We start from the raw sequence: 17,850 nt of genomic DNA, 5'->3' as shown, positions 1-17,850 counted from the left end.
GTGATTAAAAACGTTTTTCTTACATAACGGATTTAATTAATCGAAAGTGCAATAATATAGTGTAATAGTGTAACCGTGTAAATGAAATTAAATAACTAGGCATCATCCAGTTCAGGAACCAGAGATTCTTTGTGTATAAATTGTTCTTGAGTTTTGATAACCAGAAAGAAGACCTTGAATCAGTATTGTATACGGCTGGGAAACTTTAAATTTAATAATGATCGTCGCCAAATGGCTTAGAAATATGTTTTCCACTCATTGACACGGCGCTTCAATGGCGGTTGTGTAAAGTGTAAAGTAAAAAATCACAACTGCAGTGGGTGATTGTAACAGAGGTTTACGGATGATGCTAAACTCGCTTTTCTAATTTGTTATTTTCTGTTCCTACCATTGACTATATATATATAGTCAATAGTACCTACTCACCGTGTGATGCAATCACTGGACCATACAGCCAATAATAGGCCCATAGCCCATCTCTTGGGTACGTGCGCCTACCCAATTATTCATAACGTTCATAACAAACTGTTCGACGACGATCCTTGATACCGGTACTTTTCCCTAGAATACACGGCCTACCTACTTAAGAAATAAAATTACAAACGTCCAAAAACCCAACGTTGTGTGATTTTTGTCACATTTCCTTCTAATGTTATTAGATAGCCTTTACCAATCATTGTTTAGAGAATAGGTACGTAATCTATTAAATAACAAAAAGTTGTTTGTACGAGGTTGTTTTTTTTTCAAACTGACACCGATAAGTTTACATTAAAAGTTGTTTACAAATAAAGCAATTAATGGGAAATAACTTTGATTGCCGTTTTAAAACGTTTTACAAGAAAATCCAAAACCAAGAGATCAATAACCTCGGGACTTGATTAACTCATCTAATTGGTCGGCTGTACTATAGTTCTCAACTGTGAACGTTGGTTTTTGGTACCGGTTCTATTCCTTAGAACCGTTGGTACTGTTGGTAGTAGCAAGACTCATTTTTAAGTACCAACACATCGCTGTCTGTACTTTACAAATTAGTTATCGTTGGTGTTGCACCTTATTTATTATTACAGGCATATTCAATTTGATTGATGTCTTAACTGTATAATTTTGGCTTTTTCTTTCTTGATTCCAAAATGTTAGTTTATGCTAAGAAAACGATAACGCATTTTAGTAAAACATTTATTCAGCAAACCATAATGAATTGTTTAAACGCTTTACGTTGTTTATGTATCAATAGTTCGTGGCCTATTTTGGTAATATTTACTATAAATTACCAATCGTCTATAGTACTTCACTTCATATAGTAAGCCGTCATTTCGGGTCATCATCGGTCCAAGCAAATATACATTGTTATGATGAAATTTGATGACATTAACAAAATATTTCAGATACTAATTTTACAAAGTACTTTGTTATGCTTAAAACGTAGCAAATCCCCTAATTAAGTTCTGTATTTTTGTGTGTATGTCTGTTAGTAAAGCATTAATGTCCTTATTTCTCAGTGTTAAACGGAAAGGACAAAAGTACCTTTATAATGAAAATGTCAACACGAATAAAGTGTTAAATTGGGAGGTTGAGGTAGTACCTTAAATACTTTTAACCATTGTGGAAGGTAACTTTCAATTATAGGCCTACATTAGGGCTATGCCTCATAGATCTATAAAGCATTTTTTAGTTTAATCATTGGATTTGACATATGGACCAACACGACCCAGGTTACATTTAATTTCGAAGCATTTGTTTTGGCTTGAAACTGTCAGATACTGTATTTGCGAAGGTTTATATATAATAGTTTTGCCAGCATATCTGAAAATATGCAAACCAAATTCTGTTCTTAATAAAAAGGTTTCAATAACTGACTACAATAAGATCCCCGTGCGTAGAACGGGCACACAGCTAGTCAATACATAATTTAAGAAGTTAAGATTATGAATTTTAATTGTTGCAGTAAAACCAAAGGAATTAGTGAGCCGTGTGCATGTTTTTTTAACCTGCAATTTATGAACTTAGCACTTAAATATTTGTTTAAATTATTACTGGAAAAAACGTATCCACGATTAAAAAACGTATACCAGTCGTTACCACATTCTCTCCAGATGCATTATTAGTATACATTAATAATTAAAATCATGAAGTTATTAACCACCATCCTGCAAAATGCTCAAGCCTCTATCCATAGTGTTTCAGTTAAATTAAAAATACTCTGCTGCAGATTAAGAACAGAATCGGAAAGAAAACGGAAACGACTAGACCTATTGGGCTTCATGCCAAGATATGGAACTTCCTCTGAATATGAAATTAAATATGCACAGCCTAGTTTGAACGTTGTTTCTAAAAGATTCAATTATTTATTTAGGGGCGTCTGGATCGGGCAGGGCTTAATATTGTTCGAAACTAAATGTAGGCCTACGTTCTAGTTGAGAAGTGTGACGCCAAAAGTGGAGACATGTGCGTCATTCATTCAATTTGTACAATTTCATTTCAATAATGTTAATAGACTAATCTCGCTCTTAAAAAATTGACTACTGTCACTCTGTGTTTCGATGAAAAAATACTTTTTTATCAGCCTTTGATTAACCTCTTGGAAATCTTTTTTTGTTATGCAATGTTTACAGACATACGAAGTTGTGGATATAGGGATGTATATTAAGTATTAGAAAATACCAACCCATGAGTGTATAACTTTGTAGGCCTATGAACAATTTATACCGCAAATTGTGCCACGCAACGACGCAACTAATAATTTACCACTGAACTAACACCATGTTCGTCATTCAAATGATCAACAAATTCAAGGATATTCAACAGAAAATTTATTTCATCGAGATAATTTGGGAAACATAATCTTTTAATATTTGTTGTTTATCATTGACTAGAAACATGATTTAATGTGACATTTATAATGGCTTATTCAACTGCTATATTGCAGTCCATGGGGCTACCTTCGAATCCAGAGTCTGTTTTGGTCCAGGTAGGTTGTCGGATGCTGACAAAGCTCATCTTCCTTAGACAATCTTCTAGATCTGCCCAGCGAACTTTCTTTTTCCCCAAAACTGCCGTCGACAGCGTTCCCCGGTCCGGGAAGACATCACCTTGCGAAAGCCTAACGGAATCCTCAGATACGTTGCTGGATCTTGGTTTTCTTGCTTTAAGTAGACCATCAAGCCGATCAAGATCTTCGCCGGAATATTCTTTCTTGTCAAAAACTGACATTTCCTTCAAATCTAACTTTCCTTCGTCCATAATGCAAATTACTCTAGAAAGTAAATTAGTATACCCTAGAATACTAATACTACTACTAACTGTATGCTTTATTTACTTTACATGTACGATGTTTTTGTTTGACAGTCATATGATTTTGATTTTAATGTTTAGCCAGACCAACGGGAAAATGATATTTTTTGGACAATAGTATTTACTATTTAGTCAAGGACAATAGCCTCTATAGCCATCCAAAATCGACTATCGACTTGAACATTAGTTTGAAATGTACGAAAAAGGCAGATACAATCTTAAGTTAATGTACTCTCTCCATCTTGTTATAGCACAGACTATAAAACCAATAATGGTCTATCGTCTGTTCTTATACTCAGCTCAATTAGAACAGGCGGAAGAAGATAATTGTTTTAAAATAGTCCAGCTGGTCAACCGCCTATTCTATTTGAGTTGACTATAGGAAGCAAAACTTGGATATCCAACTCCATCATTATCGATTGCTACAATTGAGTTTGGTTTTTTGTTACGCTGATTTATTTAATCGATAGTTTTGTGATCGATAGTAGTATAGTATCGATGGTGTCTGATATCAAACGTTTCGCCGATAAGCCGGCTCCAAACATGCGCCATTCACAAAGCACGAAATATGTGTTGTTCAGTGTACAACTATCCGCAGTGCTATCCTGATAATAATTTAGACCAATTCGTATATACCAAGGCAAAATGTGGCTCGGATTCCACAATAAACCGTAGGTCCCTTAGTTTCCATTAGCTGTATGGGCTAACAGCTGTGTCTAAGGAATATGTCGGCCTTAGTTATTAACAAGACTACAAGATCGCGCCACTCATCCTACACTCATCTCCATTCATACTTGGCTTAAAATACCTACTTTGTATGGTCGCCATTTTATTAAAAAGTATTTAAAGTAGGTATGTATTTAAGTATCTAGTTGACTTGCTATTCGCCGATTTACGAGTAGACGTCTACCCGTCGACACACGTGTTGTTTTCCGAGCAACTGTTCTTTTTGGGAATAGCAAAAATATTCGTTCACTTTGATGTGTTCCAAAATATCGACAATGAACGGGAAAACACGAGCACGAGCACTTGCTGCTTGCCAAATAGAGTATAGACAAACACCTATCCACACTACTCACGATTCGGCGAGTTGCTGCTCGGTGCTTTGCGAATGGCGCATGTCTGGAGCCGGCTTTAGAACGGTCCATAGACGGCCTGTACAGAAAAACGCAAACTATGCGATTTTGTAATGTTTTTGTGGTTGTATTTGTTATAGGGGAACCTCTTTACGTGGGAATGGACCTTACCATCGCCAGTTTTGATTCAATTAGTGAAGTCAACATGGTGAGTAGTCTCATCAATGGTCTTCTTGTTATAATGGTACTGTAAACAATGCCCAATTATACAGGAATATTATAAACTAAAGAGTAATATCTGTTCAATGAGTATTACAGAGATATTGCTTACGACTGCTTACGTTCTGAAGGTAATTTAGCTCGCAAAAATAAGCTAAATAATAAAGAAAATCCACTTCTATGGTCTATGGTTCTATGGTTCAGTGGTTTACTTTATTCGCGGGAAGTTATTTCAAAATGATTATAACCTTATACAAAATCCAACCTGTTACACCAACCGATTATAGTCTGTAAGATCGAAACCGTCCCTTGACCCTTCGTCTACCTGGGACTGGCCTGGGCAATAAACCCAAACTCTGATTAACAAGAGCGAATTTGATTAAGAAACAAACACAGTAAAAGAGTATATACGAGTAGTTTATTTTTTACCTCTTATATTTATTTCATCTCTATACTGTTGTTTTGCAGAGTTCTGTTCTGAATTAAGGCCCGAGCCAATTCCTTGTACACTAAGGGTCAGGAGACAGCTTCGATTGTACAAGCTATAGTTTTTATAATCCGTGAATGAAATAAAATGAGTCACACTAGTAAAGATGTTTTAATATTCACTGATGTATTTTACAGGACTATACAATCACAATGTACCTCAACCAATACTGGAAGGATGAAAGACTTGCGTTTAGCAACAATGATGAAGTTCTCACTCTATCTGGGGACTTTGCTGAGAAGATCTGGGTCCCCGACACATTCTTTGCCAATGACAAAAATAGGTAAAGGAATTATACAATTATGTTTTTGACACAATTAGCGAAATTCCCTATAAGGGAAGTAGCTATTACCGTAGGTCTCATGGTAAAACTTAAGCCTGGGACGGATTTACTTTTTTATTTTGATGTCCCCAGAGGCCAAAAACACTTTTCAAATTTGTATATATATATATATATATATATATATATACTAGCAGAGTACCCGTCTTTCGTACGGGGTTGGCATATACGTATAAAATGCTTATTGCAGTTATACTCAAGCTTTGCGTTTGCAATGAGGGAGGACACAGTTTGATAAAATTTGCTTTTTTAAATTTACAGTATTCTATAGTATTACACATCTACCATAGCTATAATGTTCTACTACTTCACCAAAACAATATAGAAAAATAAATTATAAAAAATTTACCGACAAACTTTGCTGAGATGTACCTTCCTCTCACAATTCAAACATTTAATGTATATATATATACATGTGTGTGTGTGTCTGTAAACGCGATAACTTGAGTAATTTTTGTTCTATTTTGATGAGATTTGGTTTGAAGGTAGAAGGCGGGATAAACCTGAATGAGTTCGTGCACTCGTGAACCAGCATGATCGGACGATGGGAACGGGGTTTTACAGGTGGTTTTAATGGGTAACAATTGGGTTTTCTCATTTCTGACCATCAAAACACCAAATTTCCCAATTTCTCTCTAGACCATTTTAAAGAGCTTAAAAATATAAATAATTTAGTATACTGAAGTGTTTTTGTGCAATTATTGGTTACTGAGAAAATTCAAAAAAATTGTAAATTTAAAATTCCCATGTTGTTCTTATGGAGAATTTTGTAAAATGTTGTAGTTTTTGCTTGTTTATGGATATATTTTGATCAAACTTGGCAAATTTATTTATTTTATACTAAGCTTTTAATATTTTACTAAAAAACACACTTTATTACCCACCCTGCAGCAGCAATCCTAGCGTTTAACCACTTGGCTTAAAATACCTACTTTGCATGGTCGCCATTTGATAAGAAAGTATTAAAGTATTAAAGTATTAATGTTATTTAAATGGATTTGATTGTAGATCAATTCAGGCGAATGGAAATTCGCTTAGTCTGCCGGTTTGCTACGGCGGGGGTATTTTGTTCTTCGTTTAGAAACAAAAGATGTACCATGTATTTTTGATATTGCAAAAGTATTCTTGGCAGCCTATTGCAAAATCTAAAGTTACATTTTGTTTCTTTCATTGGTAAGTTTGTGTGGGCTGATGATAACTAAATGTACAGTAGAACCTCTATAGTTCGACACTTTGTGGACTTAAGGGGTGTCGAACTATAGGGAGTAAATGGAGTTTTTTAATATACAGGAAAGTAAAATCTCAAATTTAGTCCTAAATAGAAATCACCCAAATTTATTAAATACTAAAAATCTTAACAATTTCACTGTTCATATTAGTCTTTAGTCAACAATAAATGACAAATTAATGTTCAAGTCAGCTTACTTAGTAACCATTAAATATCACTTGACAGAATAGCTCAGCCCGTGACGAACTACAAGGAGTGTCGAACTATCGAGAGTCGAGCTATCGAAGGTTTACTGTATTTATTTTTTTTTTACATTCTACAGTAAGTATGATAATAATATCAGAAAGAGGACAAGCACTAGTTTTTATGTTGTTTTTTTTTTCAATAGATCATATTTTATTTTGTTGAAGTAACTAGGAAAAAAAGAAAATGCATCAAAACCTATTCTTCAGATCTGAAGACACATACCAGAAAATCGTTTCCAACTGGCCCAAGATGATGCTAAGTCTATGTTTTATCTATGGTAATCTATGGATGCAAAAAAATACCAATTTAATTTAAAACTTTATTATATTACAGTATACTTTTAAAAGAACCAGCCTCAAAAAATATTGATGGATGTTCATACATTTTTACTATTTACAACCAACAATTTTTTGAAGCATAAGCAAAAAGAGCATAGCTTTTGTCATTATTGTTGGCTCCTAGGAAAGGGATGCCTGAATAACCTTTGTAAACTAATATAGGTACTGACTCTAAGTGGCATTTGGCACTATGAATTTGAAAAGAGTAACATTATTATTTTGTTATTTTGAAAAGAGCTAAAACAGTCTCATACAACACATCCCAAAAAAATACAAGTTCCACATAAAACTGTTAGCATTCAACCAACAAACTCAAACTTTTGAACACGTTTAAACAATATGTCTTTTACCCTTCCCTCAATATTCTCTGCATTAATAATCATTCACACCCTCCATCTACCTGGGATATCTCGGGCCTTAAACCATTGGCCAGTCCCCATGTATAGAGGGAGGGTCAGGAGACATTTTTTATCATACAGACAATAATTCAAGCTTCACTTACAGTTTCTTGCATGACGTAACGGAACGTAACAAATTAGTCCGACTCAACGGAGACGGCAGCATCACCTATGGAATGCGGTTCACTACTACTCTGGCTTGTATGATGGACCTGCACTACTACCCCCTGGACTCTCAGAACTGCACTGTGGAGATAGAGAGTTGTGAGTAGTAGAGATTTTAGTTGTAACAGTTTTCAGACGGTCATTGGTTTCATCCTGACAAAATGCCACTGGTAGCTTTTCAATCGTTTGTAATTAATGTAGCTCAGTCTCTTAATAAACAGCTGATCTTAGTAATTTACAAAGATCCCCAAGTAGCTCACCGTTCTTTACTCATTAAGGGTGAAATACAAACTCAAATGTGTGTTGTCACTGTCTTAAGTTCAGTAGTTTTTGCTTCCACTAGACAAACAGATACACAGAAACCACTGTACCTATATTAACAATGTACAATTCTCGTTTTCCTAATCCTCCCCGCCTACCTATTTGTAGGATTCCAGCCCAGTTGGTTTAGTAGTTTGTGCATTTGCCCCTCACAAATAGATACACACAGAAATCACAATTTACTAATATCGTAAATTTCTGATCCACCCCTGTCACCATAGGCGCTCGTAGGTGGGTAGGAATTTGGTACATTTCCATACTATACTTGATGAAGACTAAATTTAAAACTCACTATGCTTTCCTCTAACCCCTGGAACAAAACTTGCTTGCCAACCCAACCTAAAAATTTCCCCATGGCCCTGTCAACTTTTGTGAATTCCAGTGGTCTTTGCTTTCAACCTTGACAAACAACAAACAGAAACTCAATAACATTTCCCATTCTTCACAGACGGGTACACAGTGACAGACGTCGTGATGTATTGGAGAACCACTCCTGTCAGAGGGGTCGAGGAAGCGGAACTACCACAGTTTACAATCATCGGCTACGGCACCAACGACCGCATTGAGAAGCTGGCCACCGGCGCCTACCAGCGACTCAGTCTCAGCTTCAAGCTCAAGAGGAACATCGGCTACTTCGTGTTCCAAACTTACCTGCCTTCCATATTGATCGTGATGCTCAGTTGGGTTTCTTTCTGGATCAACCATGAAGCCACGAGCGCTCGAGTGGCTCTGGGTAGGTTTGTGTTGAATACTCTTGATAATTACTTGGCGACCCACAACCAAAGTGGGAAAGCGATTTTTACAATATCTAGGTATGTAAATCATTGACTCAGAGACCAAAGGAAGATTTGTCAAAATACATAGATCCCTGCACTTGAAGTTTTTTTTTTCAAAAATATGTATTTCCCAAGAATAAAATTAATAACATGTTAATGCTCTATGCTTACTTTCAATTAGGCCTAGTTGTTCCAGCTTCCAACAAAACTTAAACTTAAATTCTTTGGTGTTTTGCATTTGCATGAAGTATACAAGTTGCTGTATAAAAGCACACTTTTAATATTTCTCTCCTGGTTTGTTTATTTTAAACTGTACCTTAGTTTAACATATCTCTCCTTAGGTTTGTTTTAGCCCCCACCATGATGTGTTCTGTGGTGGAAACCTCGTCCTAAAGAGAAAGCCTCTCCCGTAAATAATCAGATTCATCTTTAGTTCATTTTTATGTCTCTCTGGGCTTGTTTAAATATCTCCCTTGGATTTATATGATCTCTCCCTGAGATAGTTTTAATCTCTTCCTTGGTTTGTGTTTATTTATCCCTTAATTTAACAGGATTTCTCCTTTGTTTTGACATTATGTCTCCCTTCACTTTTTTCTATTCCTCCCTCAGTTTGATATTATCTTTCCCTTGTTTAATTTCCTATTTTCTTTTGTTTCAGGAATAACCACAGTGTTGACCATGACAACTATAAGCACGGGAGTGCGAAGCTCACTGCCCAGAATATCCTACGTCAAGGCAATTGACATCTACTTGGTCATGTGCTTTGTGTTTGTGTTTGCTGCTCTGCTCGAGTACGCAGCTGTCAATTATACTTACTGGGGCGCTCGGGCGAAGAAGAAGTCCAAGAAAACGAAAGAAGCCGAGGAGACGACAAGAAAACCGTCTATCCCAGGTAACTCGAGTAAAAATTATCCGATTTTGATGCAATTTGGGACAAACGTGGGAATCAAAGTTTATTCAAAAGATTTTGCGAACTAGCATGATCAGACCATGGGAACATGGTTTTATAGGGTGTTTTATAGGGTAAAATTTGTTTATTTCATTTTTAACCTTGAAAACATATTATTTTGGTATTTCTTTCCACACAATTCTGTAAAAGCTTAAAAACAAATAATCTAGTTTTTAAATCGTTGTTGTACGCCAAATAGTTAAAGAAAAACTTCTAAACAAATTTTTATTTAAAATTTTCATGTGATGCTTATGGAGCATAGATAAACTCTCGTAGTTTCCTTGTTAAAAGATATAATTTGATCAAGTTTGGCAAAATTTTCTATACTAAGCAATAAACATTTTGGTATAAAATACACTTTATTACCTTCCTTATAGCAGCAAACGTAAGTAATTATTAAAATTTATGTTATTTAAATAGAAAATAAATCTGACAATTAATTTTAATATTGTAATGTTTTACAAAAATCCAACCAGGTAAATGGGAATTTGCTTAGTATGCAGGTTTGCTGCACCAGGGGGGGTATTTTTCTTATCTTCAACATTGGCTACAATGTGTCCTAATAGAGGATAGCTTCAATCATCCATTCTGTAGTATAGACATTTACTCAAAGATTTATCCCTGATGACAAAACTAAGAAATGGTGTCCTTCTTGATACCTAACCTGTCTAACTTTTTTTCTTACAGAAGTGATTAAAACTATTCACCCTTAAACTTATTTTTTAATCATAGTTGGTATTATGGTATTCAATTTCACTACTAAGTCAAGCATGGACTGTTTCTCAACACAAACAATGTACCACAATCATTAAAATATTCTCACTAGAATTGTTTTTCATATAGAACAATGCATTCACACACAAATACTTTCTTCTACACTAGGTACCAAAGCAGTAGGCAGTACAGTCAGTGATGGCTACGCTGGAGGTAGTACAGGAGACGAAATAATAGAACTACAAGACATCCGATTGTCACCAATACCGTCGATTCGTAATCGCCACAATAGTGCAAGGTAATTCCATAGCTAATGTTGAAAAAAATATCTAATACAAGGGGCAAATTAGATCTTGTTATGTGATGTTGGTTGGGAAAAGTCTTTGTATTTTGAGTGGTTTAGGTGTAAACAAAAAAGTGCACATTTTTAGTCATGCTCACATGTTTTATGTCATTCTGTCAGATACCAAAACTTGTACATACTTTCTGAGTACAATCATAGTCATAGCCAGTATTCCCACTGTGATTGCTGATAACAACTGTATGATTTGACATCGGGGCGAACAGTTTCACTTAAGTGAATGAAATACATGTGGTGATGAAATATACTACTAGATTCATGTGGTGATAAATGTAACCTACCTTTAAGATTATTTCTAAATATCACACATTGTTATATCTTCTTGTCTCAAGTATGTTTTTATTTGTTCTTCACATTTTCAGGTTCTCCACATCGTCTGGCATGGTGTTAGATGACCCCGCTAAGTTTCCCCCGAGTTTCCGCATGTCCAGGTCTGGCTACACATTCCCCACCGCACGCCCCGGCTTGAGACTCCGCCATCGCCCCAACACTCGTCCCCGGCTCCTACACGCATTCAAACGGGGAGCGTCGGTCATCAAGGCCTCCATGCCTAAGATTAAGGATGTTAACATCATCGATAAATACTCCCGAGTAGTGTTTCCCGTCTCGTTTCTCATGTTCAATTTGGGCTACTGGGTGTTTTACGTGGTATGAGGATCTGCCGAAAGTCCGGCGGACATTTAACAAGAACCTACTAGAGGGTTGTTAGAGGTATTGCTCGGCTACTTCAAAAAATCTTGAGAAGTAACTTTCATTCCAGACATTAAAACCTCATCCAAGTTCGGATATCAAAGCTGCTGACACGATTGTCAGTAAACGCAAAACATGGATGCTTTCAACGAATTAATTGTTTAGGCCTATATTAAGTTAGAACAAATGAATGTGATATCATTTTAAACCATAGTGAGCTGAATTTTATGGATATCCATTTTACACTTGTGATTATAAAAAGTGAAGTTATTTTTTGTGAACTTAAATTTGACGCCGTATACTTTAAATAAATGGACATAGTTACCTAGATGAAATAGATGTAGTTATCGCTAGAATAAGAACTGATTTTCCTATTAGATTTAAACATCGAGAAGATATATGTATAGTATTTTTTTCTTTGTGAATCTGAAAAAAGCTAAACCTGCAAAAGAGTTTAACACAGGTTTGGCATTGGTTTTCCTAAATAACATGTTTTCTTCTTAATTTATGAATTTGAATTAAAGCCCATCCAGGATGATGAATATTGTACGTTACGTTATATTATAAACCAGGGTTAATTTAATTACAATGTTTTGTAAGAACGATTGTCTTGTTTTTTTCACCTCAATGTACACTTACCGAATGGACCAATCCAAAATGTTTCTCCTTAATAATTTATAGGTAACTCTCTTACACTTTATTGTACTGTAGCAAAAACTTATTTTTAACATTTTCAGGTTTTCCTTAAAAAAAAATAATTACTGAAGCTCAAGTTGTTTTTTTATAGCAATATCCCATCAATTCATTTTATTGTAATTTAAAAAAAAAATTAACAGTAATCTTAGTAGCAAAAGTGATCTTTCTTTGGCAATTTAGAAACTGTGAAGAATACAGTTAAAAAAACTTAGGCATGGCCCTGAGTAAATTTAAAAAAATATTTCTTAGTGAGCATCAACAACCTACAAATAAATACAGTTTTAAATCTCATTGTAAGATATTGCACAATATATTATGAGGAGGTTGTCTTAAGTGGCATTACCTTTTTGTTCACGGGTAAAAATTAACCTTAGCAGTGGCCAATATTAGTTTCTACGCCTTCTTGATTTGTCTGGGTCCCCAGAATAGTTGCAATGGCTTTAGCCTTTTCATTGGATGATCCTCTAATTATTTTTACATAAATACTGATAAAATCATCAAGGTCATTTTCTTCCCTTCCTCCCTCAGTAGATTTCAGAAGGAAGTTTGCATAAGATTCCAAAAGGCTGGGCGTCACAAAATCACTCCAGAGCCTCTGAAATATAAGCAATTAAATGGATAACTTATCTTAAACTCGTAGCCTACTCACGAGCAATCATGATTTTACTCTTAAGCAAGACAATATTAACTTAAACAAGAGTAGGTTGTAATTAGACTCAACTTATTGTCTAACCCTAGCAGTGGCCAATGTAAGAAGTGTGGAATGGCCAACCCATTTTGGCAATTTTAGAGACCTTTTTTTGAAAATTCGTACTAATTCAACCGTAGAATTGAACCTAGCCAACCTCATATTCCTTTTGTTCGGAAAGAACAGGAGATTCTACAAATAGTAATATAATAATGATTTAGAAGTTTTTTTTTCTTTAAAGTGAAAAGAATAAAAAACTTAAGAATTTTCTTTTTTAAATTTCAAAAGTAAAATTTTTTTACAGATTTTTCATGGGAAATTCGTTATATACATTTAGTAGACAATCTGAATCTAATTCCCTACATAAAAATATATAACCTTGCGTACCTTACCTATGTTGCAACTCAAACCTCAGTAGGTTTTTGGCCTCACCAACAAGTCGCCACCTCTCTCTGTCTTCCATCCATCCTGTCTCTGCTCTTAGTTTCCCTATGTCTCTTTGCACCTGGTAATGCCATCTTAGTCGAGGTCGTCCTAGTGGTCGTCTTCTCCGAGGGAGATTTTCAGACACCATTCTTAGCGTAAAATATTCTCTTCTCTTCACATGACCTGCTCATCTCAGTCTCCTGCTTTTTATTTGTGCTATTATGTCTGGGTCTGTATAGATTTCCCTCAATTCTTTGTTTGTTCTGATCCTCCACACCCCATTTTCGTTGATGGAATCGTAGATAGTTCTTAGTATTTTGTTTTCAAAAACAATTATTTTCTTTTCGTTGTTCTTCGTCAATGTCCAGGTTTCAGATCCATAGAGTGCTATTGGCTGTATTATAGTTTTATAGAGTTTTTCTTTGGTGCTCCATAACAAAAGTCAACTTTTTAGCAGTGATTTAAGGGTCCAAAAGCATTTATTCCCCAGTTATAATCTGGCGTTTATCTCTACTTCATCTTTATTTTCTTGGTCTATGGTCACTCCTAAGTACTTAAACTCTGCAGTCCTATTGAACTTATAGTCTCCAACTTGCAAGGAACGTTCCACGTCAAAATCTTCCAACTATATTAGGTATTTTGTCTTTTCTTCGCTGATTTCTAAGCCTATTGCTCTATTTTCTTTAATTAGAGCCTCTGTGAGGGTTTTTTGACAGTTTTCATCCTCTGCTAATAGTCATATCATCTGCAAAAGGTAGAATGTTTACCTTTTTCCAATTTCTACACCAGGTTGTTGTTGTTTCACTCTTTTAAGAGCACTTTCTAAAGCTACATTGACTAACAACGGAGAGAGTATGTCTCCTTGTCGTACTCCGGTGACTACATTGAATTCAGTTGAATATTCGTTGTTTATTTGTACTTTGCATCTTGAGTCTTCTGTACATATTTGTGCTAGCTTAACTAATTTGTTTGGGATTCCCATTTTCATAAGGTATTTCCACATTTTGTTTTCTATATATACTATTGTATGCCTTTTTAAAATCAATAATTAGTAAGTGGGCATCTCGGTTAAACTCCCAATATTTTGATAAAATTTGCTAATAAATATTTGATCTGTAGTGGACTTTTGTTTTCTGAAGCCTATCTGACTTCAGAAAATGGTAATATGTTTTTCTAACATATGTAAAAATATAATTATAACATGTTAGGAAAATATTTTTTCTTTGTAAGTTTTTTGGGCGTAATATAATAACAAATTAAAAAACCTGTAAAAAAAAAAATAATTTAAGTATACTAGAGAACCCGTGCGGCTCAATGAGCCGCATAGTATGAAACATAACGTCAAGGAAAACGTTATGCTTAAATTTGAGTAATTCTTCATAAAAATAAATTTTACCGTAACAATTTGATCGTTGGAACACATAAACACTAATTCCTTTACTTATGTTTGGTCTAATATTGCCACTAACACTTTCAATAGCAAATGAGTTTTTGAAACTTCTTATTTTTGACTTGAAATGTCTGGATTGTGTTGGTGAATTCAGTAAAAAAACTTTGTATAAGTTTGTCCGAGGAACTGGCAACATAACCTAGAAGTAAACAATCCATTTTTCTATAAGGTCCGCCAAGTTTTGGTATAATCTTACTACTTGAACTTATCATAGCCAAAGGCTTTATTATAGTTTCTACTAATGTTTTTAAATATCTCGATCTGTCAGTGAGAAATATTATTCATCTCACCAATTCAATGTGTATCTGGATAGGTATCTGTTGGACCAGGCCTCCCTTTTTCTACTCTCCTCATACGCATAAAATATTTGATTATTATTTTGCCTCCTCCTCCCGTTTTCAATAGTATTTCTTCTTTGAACTCGGGGCATTTACTGTTCTTCCAACAAAACTGATTACTGTTTAACTTGGTCTTAACCTACTGAATATTACAAACATTAATATTTACTCCCCAAAAGCTATTGAGTTTCTTTTTATAAACGGCTGTTTTTTTTGTTTTTTTTTATTAGCGAATTTCCCTATAGGGAAGTAGCTATTACTGTAGGTCTCATGGTAAGACCTAGGCCCGGGACCGATTTACTTTTTCATTTTGATGTCCCCAGAGGCCAAAAACACCATTCGTTCAAATTTTTATATATCTATATATAGAGATATATATATATATGTGTCCATCCGCACGATAACTTGAGTAATTTTTGTCCTATTTTGATAAAATTTGGTTTGAAGGTGTAAGGCGGGATAAACTTGAATGTGTTCGCGAACCAGCATGATCGGACTATGTTAACGGGGGTTTATGGGGGGTTTTATGGGGTAAAATTAGGTTTTCCCCATTTTTGACCCTAAAAACGCAACATTTCACAATTTCTTTCTAAACCATTTTGTAGAGCTTAAAAAAACAAATAATTTAGTATATTGAAGCGTTGTTATGCGCCTAATTGTTACGGAGAAAATTCAAAAAAATGTTAATTTTAAATTCCCATGTTATTCTTATGGAGAATAAGTCTACTGTTGTAGTTTGCTTGTTTATGAACTTATTTTGATCAAATTTTGAAAATACATTAATTTCTTACTAAACTACAGTACCTTTTAACATTTTACATTTAAAAAAACGTTTACCCTCCCTGTTGCAGCAAACCTAAGTACTCATTAAATTAATTCTTTTTAAATAGGGAATAAATGTGATAGTTTTAAGGAGACATTTTAGAGTAAATCCAATCAGGCAAATGGAAATTCGCTAAGTCTGCAGGTTTGCTACGGCGGGGGTATTTGTTCCATGTATTTCTTATGGGGCAAACCCAACCTTTGAGAGGGTCTTACATCCTTAAGGGTAGGAGTTTTAAAATTCTGAATCCTTATTGCAAACCTACATATTGAGACGAATCTTTCGACACCTTAAATGTTGAAATTGGTCCACAAATAAAGGGAGGAGTTGTGTTATCAATAAACGGCTTCACGTATTATATATACAGGGTGTCCCATGAGAGGTGTCTCAGATTGATTACGGAAAAACAGCTTAACGTACAAGGATGATATAAAATTATTTCCCACTAAATCAACCCCAGGGAGTAACGTAAAAATATTTTTAACTTTTTCTCAATACAAGGTGTGCCAAAAACTCACTAAACCGTCACTAGTTTGTATCTCAGAATTTTCAAATGTAAACATATGTCATGATTTTAAAGGCATTTAATAGACAAACATTTATCAGAAACAGAAATCAATTATCTTTTTTTGTTTCAAAATGGCAGTTTTTTTTAAATCAATATTTTTTTAATACTCAGTGTTTCCCATACCAATGTATTTAGCCCTTCTCTGGTTGAATTTTCTTACTCGTTATGAAATAAGCTTTACTTTGATATGCTACAAGTAAAGGTTTTTTGAAATAATAAAAATTCCAAAAAAGTTCATTTTTGAAAATTTGTAAATGCTCATTGTTCAACTTTTTCAAATAGCAACATATGTCAAGTGGTACATCATTTTAGGTTTTTAAATTCCTAACAACTTTGTAATTTACACTTACTTTGTATCTCTTTTAGTTTTTGTGTAAATAACAAAAAACCTAATTTTCCTTACAAAATTCATGCTATTTGGGTTTAACACTAAAGGCCCCATTTCATTTAGTGTTAAAAAACGTCAAACCCAAATACACAAAGAGACATTATTGATTGTATTCAATTACCTACATAAAAAATAAAAATGTATAACACGTTGGGTAATATTTTTTTTTTTTTTTTTTTTTTTGTACGTGTTAGGGGCATAATAATATAATAAACGAAAAACCGCAAATTACAGCCGTAAGAAAAATACAACCTTTTATAAACACTATTTCACACTATTCAGTAATATTCATGCATAATAAAATGCATAAAGATTACTGTTATATACACACACACATTTTTTCTCTAACACTACGAAATAATAAAAAATTTAGTAATTAATCGTGGATAACATGAGAGCAAAAAATACTCACCGACAACAACACGCGATGGTGAATACAAGGCACTTTGTTTATGAGACCTTGACAGTAGTGAGTGAAGCACTTTTGTCATCTTCCTGAGAGCAAACGGAAATAACCTTGAGCAAAGGGCTGTCACTCTCAAAAGCTTTATTTCTTCCTCTTCAAAATTACATATTATATGACTAGTAATAATAACTTACACTGTATATAATTCGTATTTTCTCTACTATGGTATTGCGATGGTTGGCCATTTTTTATAAATTCCGAAAACAGCTGTTTTCATAAAATCGTTCACTTCTGAGTTGATTATTGGTGGTTTCTTTACTGTTACAAAAATTTTGGCCCGTACAATCGCATTACGATAGTGGCCATTATAGACATAACGTATAACGTGTGTATCGATCGTTGGCCTGCTGCTAGGGTTAATAAAACCAATAATAGTCCTTGGGAGGATTAAAGAAGCCACACTGAAAG

General features: G+C 34.5%; 1 protein-coding gene across 1 annotated transcript in view; it reads left to right on the top strand.

Moving 5' to 3' along the window:
* The window catches only part of LOC128988597 (gamma-aminobutyric acid receptor subunit beta-like), a 50,894-nt gene extending 38,707 nt beyond the window's left edge, over positions 1-12,187 (top strand). Inside the window, exons 3-9 of the mRNA XM_054410019.1 lie at positions 4,508-4,575; positions 5,211-5,356; positions 7,730-7,887; positions 8,558-8,842; positions 9,544-9,777; positions 10,717-10,846; positions 11,272-12,187. Coding sequence (XP_054265994.1) covers positions 4,508-4,575; positions 5,211-5,356; positions 7,730-7,887; positions 8,558-8,842; positions 9,544-9,777; positions 10,717-10,846; positions 11,272-11,563 — 1,313 coding nt within the window. The 3' untranslated portion in view covers positions 11,564-12,187. The remainder of the gene's footprint in view (positions 1-4,507; positions 4,576-5,210; positions 5,357-7,729; positions 7,888-8,557; positions 8,843-9,543; positions 9,778-10,716; positions 10,847-11,271) is intronic.
* The last annotated feature ends 5,663 nt before the right edge of the window (positions 12,188-17,850 follow it).

Source organism: Macrosteles quadrilineatus, unplaced genomic scaffold (assembly GCF_028750875.1).
Source record: "Macrosteles quadrilineatus isolate MER2022 unplaced genomic scaffold, UCM_ALF_1.0 Scaffold_3__2_contigs__length_128488019, whole genome shotgun sequence".
NCBI classification, from domain to species: Eukaryota; Metazoa; Arthropoda; class Insecta; order Hemiptera; family Cicadellidae; genus Macrosteles; species Macrosteles quadrilineatus.
This window is presented reverse-complemented; position numbering and strand designations above follow the sequence as displayed.